The sequence below is a fragment of the Caenorhabditis remanei genome, chromosome I (genome assembly GCF_010183535.1).
Source record: "Caenorhabditis remanei strain PX506 chromosome I, whole genome shotgun sequence".
Taxonomy (NCBI): domain Eukaryota; kingdom Metazoa; phylum Nematoda; class Chromadorea; order Rhabditida; family Rhabditidae; genus Caenorhabditis; species Caenorhabditis remanei.
Window position 1 is genome coordinate 11,581,003 of NC_071328.1, and position 13,807 is coordinate 11,594,809.

Sequence of the window (13,807 nt, forward strand, 5' to 3'; positions counted from 1 at the left end):
ATTTTTACAACAGGAAATCATCTAAATAAGTGGAAAGAAGTCAACTTTAGGATTTTCGAATTGAAGTTTTGAGCTCGTAAGTCTGAATTGCATTACCTTGAAAACCTAATTTGATTTCTAACAAATTTTATCTTGAAAATAAAAAAATAACGCAATATATCTTAAAATTCCATGTCGATACACCCCTTTCCCAGCTCCCCAACCAATCAGTACTTTTCTAAAAATTTCTACAGTAACATCAATCATTTGAACTCTTCTAAAAGTTTATCACTATCAGTCTGCCCTTTCGAATATACAATTTTTCAATTCAAAACCAAAAAAAGAAGTGGGGATGTCATGTTTATTCACGCTCTATTCGATTCCTTTTTCAATAAAAGAGAATATTCGTGTCTTTCTCGTGGCAACCGACTACAATAAATTCGTTTTATACGTGGAGCTTTCACTCCAAATGTCTATCGTTTTCTCTCTTTTTCTCTGGTTTGATTTTACTTGTCTCTAGAAACTATTTCGGTGGGATCACATAAAATACCATTTTGGGGGGAAAGTACCGAACCATGATCCCTCGCGTGTGGGTACAAAAGTGCTACCGGTTGCGCCACGTGACCGGAAATTACGCTTGTTCCTTGTGGATATGATAAGATATATCTATCATTTCATTAAAGCATTCATCATTTTTCTCATTTTTCTTTTTCTATCTCCATTCCTGTCCCCCCCGTACCACCATACGCATGTCCTCTCCTTTTCAGCTGTTCAAACTCTGAATGCACTCTCTATTTTCTCCTTTTGAATGAGTATTATTATATGTTCCCACACTCCTTCATCAAATATTCTTTTCTCTTTTGTTCTCTCTACACCCCTTTTTTCCAAATCTCTCTTCTTTCAGCAAACGAAATGTATCGACTTGCGGTATCAGCCAAACGAAAAGTACTACTCAATCCAAGGACTTGTTTTGTTTATTTTGTGGCCATATTTTTCACTTTTTTATTGGCTTATCATCATAGAATAGGACAGGTTTGTTTTATTTTCATATTTTTTAAATTAGAAGTTGAAAATAGTTTCTGAAAATTGAGAAGGAGAAGTTTGAATCTACTCTAGGTGTTGTGAGCAAACCACAGCGTCATAGTTTGAGCAATTCTAAAAAGTTTTACTTTTTTCAAAAAGACGAGATCTAAGACTTCATTTTCGTAGTTGTCCACCTTCTCACAATTCTTCAGATTTTGATATATGCACTTTCAAAAATCACCAATTTCGAGATTCCTCATCTTTCAGAACGAATATCTCATGAGTCAAAAGAGATATCCAAAAGTTTCTAACTATTCAAATGTGGGAAATCTCAAGCTAATCATTTCTGTAGTTGACAGTTTTTTGATAGCTTTTCTTGTTACTGAGATATACGGTTTCAAAGACAAGAGGCGGCTTTCTTCTTTAAATAACTTGTTCAGAAGTACTGAAAAGTTATCTCAAATTTCTCAACCTTCAAAAATCTCTATTTTCAGTTTCAAAACAGAGATGACATCCATTACTCTCGAATCATCAATATGCGATCCTCATCGAGGGAAGAAAATATCACCCAAAATAAGCCTATTCACGAAAAACCGAAACGTGTGAAAAGCAACGACGGAGGAGTTTGTAGCAGACCTCCAGATGAGACAAAGACTGATTTCAATGTAAGTTTTTTCTTTTTAATTCTCAGTTTCTTTTATGTGAAATTCAATCATTTCAGACGTTTGACCTATTCGAGAAAGTAGTTGCCGGTAGTGGCTCTCTTCCACAAACTTCCAAAAAGACGAGAACGGAGAAACTGAAAGTTTACGTACTACCGTTTACTCATGTGGATCCAGGTGAGTCCATAAATATAGTTTGAAATTCAATTTTTCAAGAAAAAACTCTTCCAGGATGGTTGGAAACATTCGAAAGTTATACAAAACGAACCAATCAAATATTGGATAATATGCATCAATTTATGATGAAAAATGAGAAAATGAGGTTCATGTGGGCGGAGTTTGTATTCTTCGAACGGTGGTGGTCACTACAGAAAGATCAAGTCAAAGACGATGTTAAGAAGTGAGTTTTCAGAGCAATTTTCTTGGAAAATAAGTAGAAGTCTCTCCTAATTTCCGTCATTTCATGATTTTTTGAAAAATTGAAACTTTTGTCATCTTGACTAGAAAACGTTCTACATAGCAGATACTAATAATAATAATCAGGGACTCCTATCCAAACTCCAACCAAAATTTTTCAGACTTGTCTCCGAAGGACGTCTCGAATTGGCTACTGGATCCTGGGTAATGACTGATGAAGCGAACCCTTACTTCCCAGTTTCTGTGGATAATATTGTTGAAGGTTTCCAATTCATTTATCATAATTTCGGTAAGACGAATTTCTCTTTTCTCTGAAATAATTTCCAATCTGTTTCAGGAATAAAACCGAAGACAATCTGGTCAAATGATCCCTTTGGATACTCTAATTCAGTCCCATATTTGTTCAAAAAATCCGGTGTTCACAGGAATGTAATCAATCGAATTCATCATAAAATCAAGGGAACTCTCCAAAGTCAACAGGCGATTCCTTTCAATTGGAGACAATATTTTGATGGAGATGGTGAAGATGATGTTTTGACTCAAGTGCTACCCTACACCCATTACGATGTGTTGAATTCTTGTGGCTCTGATGCTTCCGTTTGTTGCGAATTCGACTTCAAAAGAATCACTCATTGGTCGTGTCCTGGTCCGAAACCAGTGAACATTGATTCAAGTAATGTGGCTGCAAAGTGAGTTTCAACGAAGTTGAAAAAAAATAAAATCTTGAAATATCAGAGCTGAAAAACTAACGACTCAACTGGAACGAATGTCCGAAATGTATAAAGCTCCAGTGATTCTGATGATGCATGGAGATGACTTCAGGCATGAAATAAGCGGCTCTGAAAGATGACACAAAATGTTGAGATTTCAGATTTGATATGATTGAGGAATGGAATCAACAACATGACAATTACCTTCCAGTTTTCGATGAAATTAATAAAGGATCGAGAGTGGAAATAAGGTTAGTAGAGAGAATGTTAAAGAGAATGGGAATGATATTCGTTGCGTCCTCGTAATTTATATATCATTACTAGAAAAACGATATCTCAAAATGTTGCAGACCAAATGAAAAACTGCTAACAATTAAAGCGATTCTCATAATATTTTCACATGCTTTGTCACTTGGCGTACCGTAAAACCTGTAATAGAGGTCCATCTAGCGGTGCCTCTTTGCAGCGGTATATCTGGGTTCCCAAAGGAAATATAAAAAAGCTGCCAACTGGCAAAATATAACTTAATACTCATAGAATATCTCTTCAGTTGAAATTTTTCATATCTTTAAAGACAGCCGAGATAGGATGCTCCAATTTCTTGCTAGCGGGTGCGCCTCTATTTTACGGCATATGGAAAAGTAAGAACAACAGGAAAGTTATCCACTACAAAAATGAAAGTCTAGATGTTTTCTAACTTAAATTTCAGATTATTTTATTCAGTTTTTTCTCTGTGACACTCTTTGAAATCTGAATAATTATGGTCAGCAATGTTGTCGACCCCAGTTATCAATATGATCCTTTTTAGATTTGGAACCTTCACTGACTATTTCGATGAGCTCGAGAAATGGTATTCCGAGAATAAAGACTCTCAACCATCGACTCTTTCCGGTGACTTCTTCCCGTATATGTGTGCTCTTGGAGACTATTGGACTGGTTATTACACGACAAGACCATTCTTCAAAAGACAGGGAAGACTTCTTCATGTGAGTCCAGAGACTCTTTTTACAATCAGCCTCAAACATAAATATTTCAGTCTCTCATCAGAAATTCCGACATAATGCTTTCAATGCTCCGTGGAAATTTGAAGCAGAGAAAGATCGTCGAGAATGAAAAGAGACTAGAACAAGCTAGAAGAAGTCTATCACTTTTCCAGCATCACGATGCTATCACAGGTATTTTATCACCATTTCAAAATATTTGAATTCCAATTAATCCAAAAAATTTTCCAGGAACATCGAAAGTGAGCGTTATGGATAACTATTCGGAACTCCTTCATGACTCAATTATTTCAACGAAAATCGTGTTGGAAAATCTGACGAAAAGTGATATTGACATCTATCCAAGGGTCCATGATGGAGTGGAAATTCAACAGGTTGTGGATTTTGAAAAGAAAGAAAAGGAGGTCAAAATCTTCAATAGTCTTCTTTTTACTATCACTGACGTCTTTGGGATTCGAGTCAATAATCGAGAAGTGGTGGTTTCAATTGAAGGAAAAACGGTTGAAGCCCAACTAGAGCCTTACTTCCAAAAGGGCAAGGCTGAAGCTGACTCGTTCACTGTGAGTGTTTTTTTTTGTTTTTTGAAAAAAAATCAAGTTGTTTTTTTCAGCTGCTCTTCAAAGCTACCGTACCTCCATTGAGTATGATAAAAGTGAAAATTCAAAAAGGAGATTCTGAAGGAATGACGAAGATGGCTAAAGTGGAAGCGAAGGATTCAAGTGCTTGGGAGTTGGGAAAGTAAGGAAAAACAATCATTTTTGGAAAATGTTGACAAAAAATTCGAAAAAAATGAGCCAATTTTCTTCTTGAACAGACGGTTACACTGCCTTGAGATTCCAGGCTGTGGATTACGGACATTTCGGTTTTGAATAGCAACATAAAATTCTTCTGAATTTTTCATTCCTTCTTAATATTTTTTGTAATTTCAGGAACTGGAAAGTTGAAGCCCCAACAGAATCTTCATCTGAAATGGAGACGCCATTCTTGAAGGCTACATTTGATCCCACTGGATCTCTACAGGTTTCGAATAAACTCGGCAACGTATAATTCATTTATTTTCAGACCGTAATCAAACAAAACGACAAATCGAAATTCGATTGCCAACAGTCGTGGCATCAATACAGAGAAGCCGGAGGCGGAGCCTATCTGATGAGATTGCATACGAATCCAAAGGTATCTCAGTCAATATACTAAAACTGAATCCCAATCTGAATAATTTCAGGAAGTGACAGAGTTCCAGTGGATGAGAATAACTGGTCCGTTGAGACACTCCGTTTACCAGAAATCGAAGAATATTTTGCAAAGAACAAGTATTGTTAATGTTGAAGGACCATCTGGAGAAGAAGTTGATATCTCGATGTCCATTGATATAACTTCTGAAAGAAATACAGAATTGATGACTCGTTTCTCAACGAACTGGGAAAAACCAATCACGTTTACTGATAGTGTCGGAATGCAGTTGTTAAGAAGAGACTACTATAAGATGCCAGTTCAAAATAACTATTATCCAATGCCAACGGCTGCAGTTTTGCAAAATGGAAAGCAACGGTTCGTTGCTGAATTGCCAAAAGTGTGGAGCTCTTTTTGAAGTTTCAAACTGTTTTTTTTAATTAATAAAAACGCATTTTTAATAATTTCAGAGTCTCCATCGTTTCGAATGTTGAACATGGCGCCCGTTTCTTGGAGAACGGAAGTGTTGAAGTAAATATCGATCGAATTTTGAATCAAGACGATGGAAAAGGACTCGGATCAGGATCAGATGCAATTCCAGTCGATATGAAACCAGTTGATATGAAATTTAAATTAGTTTTCGATCAATTGGATCATGAGGATTCACCGAAAATCCACTACTCAACACATAGTTTCCGTGCTCAACAAGCAGTTCAGTCAGTCATTTATCCCCCGATTCTTTTCGATGGAAATCCGAAAAAAGAGGAAGATATTGAGGAAATCGAAGAGAATTCTAATCTGAATTTCCCTTGTGATGTTCAACTTTTAACCGTCCGACCATTATCTGAATCAAGGCAATTAATGATTTTCTATCGACATGCGACATCGTGTTCAAGTGAAAAAATGAACAATTGTGGAGCTGATTTCAAGGTATTTTTGGGTGCAATAGCGCTCTACTGAAATCCCTAAAAACGGCGAAGGCCGGTAGAGCGTAATTGGAAAAGAAATGACGGTATCAATATGAAAATTTTGCAGACATCTCTAATCGATCTTCTCGTGAAATTGGGTGTAAAACAGGTTCAAAAAACGGATTTAAGTGGAGTTACACGGATTGGAGAGATGGTGAAAGTGGAATATTTATCCGATGTCGAGCTCAAAACTTTTGATTTTTTAACTTTAGTTCTATATAGATAACTTTTTTTTCTTTGTTTTTTATTGTTTGATCCTAGTCGAAAATTCTAATTTATTATGGGTATGGTTGCTATGCAAATCTCTCTTTTTATTGGTTCTCTTTGTGATTTTCGTTCCAATTTTTTGTGATTTCAGTTTAATAATTTATTTACGCGCTGGTGATAATAAACGTTCATCTGAATTATAGGTTATTTAGACTTATTTTTAAATCTTTATCCCAATCAATTTAATTTCGCAAGTATATCGAGTACTTCTAGTAGTCATTTTCTGCTTTTTCTTCAGTCTTTTTTTGGTCCACGCATTTTACGGTAGAAGTTTTGGACACCCTTCACAACACTTTTCAACGATTTTCTGAAAATAATTAGAGTTGGAAATGAAAAGAGTCGGGGGATTACTTGTCCTTGAACGCATCCTCATCAAGACAAATGAGATCCAACTGATAAGCATTGAATTTCGAAGAAACCTTATTCTCATCCATCTTCTTTTCGAGCCACTGAAAATTTGAAAATTATGAAAAATCGCAGACAAACAAGGTGTTCGATGCGAAATTTCGGCTTACCTTTTTATAATGATTCTCTCCAATCTTATCAGCTTTTCCCTTCTCTTCCTGCTCTCGACAATACTCATCCCATGGAACAAACAGGCGACCTCTGTCATTCTCTTCCTGAAAAACCATTCAAAATCGGTCGAGAATCCTGTTTTTTGACTCACAAACTCCTGAATATCCGCATCAATTTCTCTCAATTCCTTCACTTTCTTTGCTCTTTTTCTCGCCCATTTAGCTTCAGCTCTCTTCTCCTCTTCATCCATATCGTCTGTCCACATCTCGTTTATCGATGGATTTCCCATTTCGGCAAGGGCTTTTTCTGGAAAGAAACCGGTCTATAAAGAAGCAAATGGTTTGAAATCTAACCAACAGCAGCTGCAAACTTCTTCGTTTTCTTCTTTGGAATTTCCTTCCCATTGACTTGAATATTGATGGCTGCTCCTTTTCCGACGTTGAAATTCATCTCGTGTATTGCATCCAGACCATCGGCAACTGCAAAATTGCATTTTTCAGTCTTATTTTTTCGAAAAAGAAAGAGGATCGAAAGAGGATTCAGAACCGAAAAGTTGTCAACTATACTACCTGATTAATCTTTTTATGAACATTTTCCTCAAAAGAAATCCTACCTTCCTCCCTAGCCTTTTTGATATTCGCATAGTGATCATGTCTTCCCAAATAGTGCTTCGAATCCGACTTTTTCGGCAACTTATCCTGTTCCAAATCCCATTTTGATCTCAAATATCTCTTCCATTTTCTTCTTTCTTTCTCCAATTCTTTCTCTTTCCACTCATCCCATTCTTTCGCATTTTCAACTTTTGCCATCGGAGTTCCGATTGCTCCGAACACAGAAGGAAACTCAGTCTTCTCTGGACTCTCCTCTCCTGATTCTTCTTTCGAAGTTGATTTACGTTTGCGCTGAAAATGGATGAATCAGGAATCGAAGAGTAATGGAGAGCTTACCGTATTCTTGACTGGCGTCTTGTTTCCGAGTGCAGCGCTGATATCCAATTCATCGGACATGTCTTGTTCTGGCGGTTTTGAACGAAAAATAATAAATGATCGAATGATTTTTGAGCTTATGTTGGAGGAAATGAGGAAAATGGTTTTATGTGTTTTGAGGGTGTCACTTGAATAGCATTCTGGGGTCACTGTATTTACAGTAAAACTCACGAATCGCTACCGGTCCTGTTTAAAGATGCATGTAATTTTCAAATAGTTTGAAAAGCCGACATTGATAGCGTGTCGTGAGCCGATGGTATTGTTTGTCTCATTTACTGTGCCTAGAGTAATTTCATATTATGAGAAAATCTTTGCTCAATACGAATAATTTATTTCAGAAAATAATCTTTTACATCTTATTTTTTCTTTCCATAAGTATAATATCCGGGATAACTGTAGTAGTAATTATTCGTCGGCTGCCGAGAGAATGTTCTATCCACAACGGCTCCTCCAAGAGCGGCTAACCCGATTTTTCCCCATGGGCTGAAACAAAAACGATGGAAATTTGGAAAACAACCAAAAAACAGAGTAACCTGAGTGCCTGAGCATCGACATGCTCGAATAAAGAAGCAATTAAGATGAGAATGAAGGAGACGATGGAGAAGATTTTCATTTTTTCCGTTGGATTCGACTCCTCTTTCAGTCAAGTTTATATACTCGAAGCTTCACTCGAATTTGCCGAATAAAACAGAAACCACGATCAGTGGGATGTAGCCTATACTTTATTTCTTGTGATTTTTATTAGTTGTTTGAGGATCTTTCTGTGTGGGTACAAAGTACATCTCCAGTGATGTTTCCCCAATTGGAAAATGACTGAACAGAATTTGATTTTTTTTAAAGAATTTGAATTTAGAAGAAATTATCAAATTCTGAAATTATCAAAACACATTAGTTACTCTGCGTCTCTTTTGTAGACAGTTTTGATAATGTTTGTAGGCTAGAAGGGTCCGAAAGTTCAGTTGTCGTAAATGGTATAAAATCAAAAATCAAAAAGAAACAAAGTTTCAATCTGGTTCATTCTTCAGAATCACATAAAGATGGTCGAGGATTCCGTTGTTCACTGGCTAGGAATTCAAACTGTGAGTTATAACTTTCACGTGAGACGTCGTGAGTTGCCTGAATTCTAGGTTTTCGCCAAGTGCCGAAAACAATCTTCAGGTCATCAATTCAGTGCCTGTTTTCATGAATATTAAAATCTTTGGTTCCACTACAGTACCATGCAGTAAGATATACAATTTGGTATTTTTCAATTGAAAAATGACCAGCTTTGAGAGGGTGTTAACCATTCAGAACATAGGTAGAGCTTCATTTTTGTTGTTGACAACTTTTTTGTACGGACACTCTATATAGTTACATATCGTCAAAGTAATTTCTCCCTCAAATCGTGCCATTTCAGTGCAAAATAGCTGTCCCCTCAAAGTGACCGTAACTCTCTAGGGAGTGTCCGTACAAAGAAGATTTCAACTACAAAAATGAAGCTCTACTTTTGTTCTGTATGGTTTATACATAATTTTCTTTGTGGGACAATCAGTGATACCGTAACACCCTTTCAAAGTTGATCATTTTTAACATAAAAAGGCAAAATTGTAAATCTTACTGCACGGTACAGTAAGGATGGTCGAGGATTTCGTTGTTCACTGTCTAGGACATCTAACTGAGACTTGTAATTTTCACGCGAGACGTCGTGAGTAGCCTGATTTCTAGAAAATTCTTAATGATCATGTTTTCGCCAAGTGCCATAAAAGATCTTCAGGTCACCGGTCAAGAAAAGAGTTAATTTTCATCGCAGTTTGAGGAAAATGGTGATTTATAAAACAGTTTCAAAAAATTAATAAATGTTTAATGAAGTTTTTACTAACATAGGCAGTTTCCATGACGACGTTTATTGTTTAGTTTGTCATTTTTTACCATTTTATTAAAAATAAGATTCTTACAGAATCAAAATATTATTTCAAAACTTTTATTATATCATAAGATTTCATTCAGATAAAGTCAGGCAGTTATTACAGTAGCGATCATAAGTGAGCACCCCTTTATACTTTTATGTATAACTCAGCTGAATCGTGTCCGTTTTGCATAATCTTTTTTTTGAAAAATAACCAAAGTATTCAGCAATAAGAATATATGTTTTTTGAAAAGTTTCCGTCGCTGATTTTTTCGATAATCGATTTTTCCTGATCTTGATTTAAAAATCCAAAAAAAAACTTTTTATTTTTCTCTTGGAGTTATTGAGTTTTTTGGTTCAAAATGTTGGAAAACACTCAAATAAACAAAAAAATATGTTGAATTGGGTTCCCGACCCCGGAGCATCGTGTTAGAGCTCCAGAAGCCAAAAGTAACGCTCTCGGGAAAATCTTCATAACTCTTCAAAAAATGCTTTAAATTTTTTGAAACATGTATTAAAATACGCGTTTTGAGTTTTTCTACAAACCAACATTAAAAAGTTACAATTTTAGAAAAAAAAAATTTTCAAATTTTTTTCACTCAAAAATTATTTTATTCCCATTTTTTCCCAATTTCCGTTATTTTTTGGCTATAAAACGTACATATCTTTCAAAAACTGTATGCAACGTGCTTTGTCACGAATAACAAAACACATGTATGTATTCCTTGTTCGTGTTATAGCCAGAACATAACGGAAATTGAGAAAAAATGAGAATAAAATAATTTTTGAGTGAAAAAAATTTGAAAAATTAATTTTTTTTAATTGTAACTTTTTAAAGTTGGTTTGTAGAAAAACTCAAAACGCGTATTTTGGTACATGTCTTAATCAATTTGGAGCATTTTTTGATGAGTTATGATTATTTCCCCGAGGGCACTACTTTTGACTTCTGGAGCTCTAGCACGATGGTCAGAGGTTGAGAAGCCAATTCAACATAATTTTTTGCTTATTTGATCATTTTCCAACATTTTGAAACAAAAAACTCAATAACTCCAAGAGAAAAATAAAAAGTTTTTTTTCGAATTTTCAAATCAAGATCAGGAAAAATCGATCATCGAAAAAATCAGTGACGGAAATTATTCAAAAAACATATTTTGTTATTGCTGAATACTTTGGCTTTCTTTCAAAAAAAAGTTTATGCAAAACGGACACGATTCAGCAGAGTTACATATAAAAGTACAAAGGGGTGCTCACTTATGCTCGCTACTGTAATTGTACACACACAATATCGTTATGTCAAGTTCTTAGCAAATTTCTGTTTTGCCGTGTCAATAAATTCAACTAATTACTTCTTTCCATAAGCATTCATTGGAACACATTGATTCCATTGATAATTTGGAGGATACGGTGGACAATCACAGTAGTATCGAGGTGTTCTTCCAACGTAGTCGACAAATTGGGCGACTGAAATAATTATTGATTAGATATGGACTTTTTAATGCAAACTCCTCACCTCTACAGTATCCGCGATTATAATTTCCATAACCATAATAGGATGGATAATAGGATGGTCTTCTGAATAATCCTCCGAAAAGAAGACGTGTTAGAAATCCTCCTCCACCATATCCACTTCCTCCACTGTAACTTGAACTGTCTGATCCACTGAAGCTAGAACCGCTGTCATAATGATGTGAATGATGGTGATGGTGGTGTCCTCCTCCACCTCCATCTCCTCCGTGATGATGATGACCACCGCCTCCGCCACTATGATGATCTGATCCGCCACCTCCGCCACCTCCGTGATGATCGTGAGCTGCTTCACATGAGATCACTGAAAAATTGTATTCGTTTTGTGGCTTCTGAGATTGAAAATAACGATATTTGGGACGAATCTCATATCGCTTTCCATTTTTAGTGAACATGTAACCTAATTCTACATTTTTGCTCTTGACTATTTTTGGTATAACTTCTGGTATATATTAATCTCTAAGGAGTTGAGCATCCACTCTCTCGATTTCCTACTTCTGACTTTAAAGACAAATATCTTTTTCAGGTCTCCGAAAATATTTTCAGTTTCTTCTGAAATTTTGAGAAAACTTACCAAAAAAAGCTGCAATTACTGCAAAAGCCAACAATAGAATCGAGTTTTGCATGTTTGTATCCGATATCTAAGCTTCCTTAAACTGTTCTTTTATACGGTTTGTAAGTGAGAATGAGATTGGCGAATAGCCAATAAGAATTCGAGTTTTGGTCAAAGAGTAAAACATTTTCTCCATCTTCCAAGCAATACTCTAAACATCTCATTCCAAATCAGAATCCACTCTATTCGGTCTAAATTGTTCCCTCCAAATTCGCCGAGATCAATCCGTTTGTCTGTTGGTTGTTTCGGTGAGGGAGGTCATTTGACATCATTCAAAAAAAAGAATTTGATAAAGATGCAACCACGTGATAAAAAAGAAAAATAATTTTATTTATTTACTAGGTTAGTATGCAAAAAGTACTATTATCAGGTTGAAAATATGTTGCTAAATAAAGATATTTGAAAATTTCAGGCATTTACAGTTGAAAAATTGTTAACATTTGGAGATTTGCCAAGAAGTCAGCTAATTTCGAATTGTTTCGAATTTGTACTTTTTGTGTAGAGAAAGATTAGCTCTTTATTTTTCTTGTTGACGAGTTTTTGATAGATGTACTAGCTTTCAAGTTATCTGCCTTCGAAGATAAAGCGTTTGAAGAAGACTGAGCATTAGAAAGAGAGAGAGAGAGAGAGTGCAGAGAAGCTAGAGTGTCTAACTTCTCTGCGTCTTCTCACTCTTGGACTGCCTAACTTTGAAGTCACACATCTCAAAGATTAAGAAAGGAATCAAAAAATTGTAAAAATGAATTTCTAGATTTGATCTACACAACCAACGAATGTTGAATCAGCCTGATCAGACACACACACAAAGTTTACTGTTTTTCAATTAAAAATAAATTATCATAATTTTGAAATTAGGTCACTTATTATTATTATTCAACTATTTATCCAATAATTGTTTCTCATCCATAAACAGGCATCGGACTACACTGATTCCATTGATAACTTGGAGGATACGGTGGGCAATCACAGTAGAAACGAGGTGTTCTTCCTACGTAATCGACAAATTGAGATACTGTAAACTTGTTTGAAATTGAGTAATAATCGAATCAAACTTACATCTACAGAATCCTTGACTATATCCATAATTCGGGTATCCACTGTATCCCCCATAGTATCCTCCATTTCCGTTGCCATAGTAATAAGGACGACGTCTTCTCCAACCGAACAGACGAGCTAATAAACCACCGCCACCACCTCCACCGTAGTACCTGGAAGTTAAATGGAGATGTCGTGAGGATTATAAATCTATGTGTGTTTCATAAAAATAACTTTTACAAACAAGAAGCATGCTGACTAGGGAATGATTCACACAATGTTTGGAGAAACACAACATGATATATATCTCCGGAAAGCTGACGTTTCCCTGATTCCGAACCTATATTCAGTTTTTGCAGTGACCCTCCCAATTTTGAGAAATTCTGCTCCAAATTTTGGGTAAATTTTAGTGCTTGGACTCAAGTTGCCGACCCGCATGGCTGATTTCTCTATCCCCAAATGGATTTACGTGTTGGGGCAACATGCGGGTTGGAAACTTGAGTTTAAAGCACTAAAATTTACCCAAACTTTACAGCAGAATTTCTCAAAACTGGGAGGGCTACTGCAATAACTGAATATAGATTCGGAATCAAGAAAACGTCAGCTTTCCAGCGATATATATCCTGTTGTGTTTCTCCAAACATTGTGTGAGTGAGCTAGAACAGATTCATGAGCCAGAATACAACTCGTAACAAACCCTCTCCCTCCGAATCCAGTCCACGGGCGGTATCCTCCTCCCCATCCACCTCCACCATTGTTATCCCCTCCGCTGCCATGATCATGACCTCCTCCCCATCCTCCATGATGATGGTCATGATGGTCATGATCGTGGTGGTCATGACCCCCGTGGTCATGGTCGTGTCCTCCATGGTCATGGCCTCCATGGTCCCCATGCTCTGCTAGGACGAGTCCTGGAAAAAACACGGATGAGGGGAGAATGTTGGAGTTTCGGGCGCTCAACATTTTTTTTTTGAAAATTGAAAAAGTTCAGGTCTGTAGATCGTAGTTAAAAGAACCGTGACATGCCCGGTTCACACTACCAGAATATATC

At 36.2% G+C, this 13,807-nt stretch overlaps 4 protein-coding genes across 4 annotated transcripts; 1 reads left to right on the forward strand and 3 right to left on the reverse strand.

Annotated features, from left to right (window-relative positions):
- Positions 1–1,538: 1,538 nt before the first annotated feature.
- On the forward strand, positions 1,539–5,922 carry GCK72_002564 (uncharacterized protein; the record flags this gene model as incomplete). The annotated part of the gene is made up of 14 exons (XM_053723491.1): positions 1,539–1,667; positions 1,724–1,841; positions 1,896–2,064; positions 2,243–2,370; positions 2,419–2,770; positions 2,953–3,042; positions 3,600–3,777; positions 3,828–3,966; positions 4,024–4,352; positions 4,403–4,530; positions 4,722–4,812; positions 4,855–4,965; positions 5,015–5,340; positions 5,433–5,922. 14 exons carry the CDS (start codon positions 1,539–1,541, stop codon positions 5,920–5,922), a joined length of 2,778 nt encoding a protein of 925 aa, XP_053592136.1.
- A 509-nt stretch (positions 5,923–6,431) lies between these two features.
- GCK72_002565 (uncharacterized protein) lies at positions 6,432–7,720 on the reverse strand (the record flags this gene model as incomplete). Its single annotated transcript, XM_003112073.2, has 7 exons — positions 6,432–6,504; positions 6,549–6,646; positions 6,713–6,817; positions 6,865–7,019; positions 7,067–7,192; positions 7,327–7,615; positions 7,661–7,720. 7 exons carry the CDS (start codon positions 7,718–7,720, stop codon positions 6,432–6,434), a joined length of 906 nt encoding a protein of 301 aa, XP_003112121.2.
- Positions 7,721–8,055: 335 nt separating this feature from the next.
- Positions 8,056–8,312, reverse strand: GCK72_002566 (uncharacterized protein; the record flags this gene model as incomplete). The annotated part of the gene is made up of 2 exons (XM_003112174.2): positions 8,056–8,182; positions 8,233–8,312. The coding sequence occupies 2 exons, from the start codon at positions 8,310–8,312 to the stop codon at positions 8,056–8,058; spliced, it is 207 nt and encodes a 68-aa protein (XP_003112222.2).
- Positions 8,313–12,620: 4,308 nt separating this feature from the next.
- Positions 12,621–13,719, reverse strand: GCK72_002567 (uncharacterized protein; the record flags this gene model as incomplete). The annotated part of the gene is made up of 3 exons (XM_003111903.2): positions 12,621–12,733; positions 12,778–12,929; positions 13,454–13,719. 3 exons carry the CDS (start codon positions 13,717–13,719, stop codon positions 12,621–12,623), a joined length of 531 nt encoding a protein of 176 aa, XP_003111951.2.
- Between the last annotated feature and the right edge of the window lie 88 nt (positions 13,720–13,807).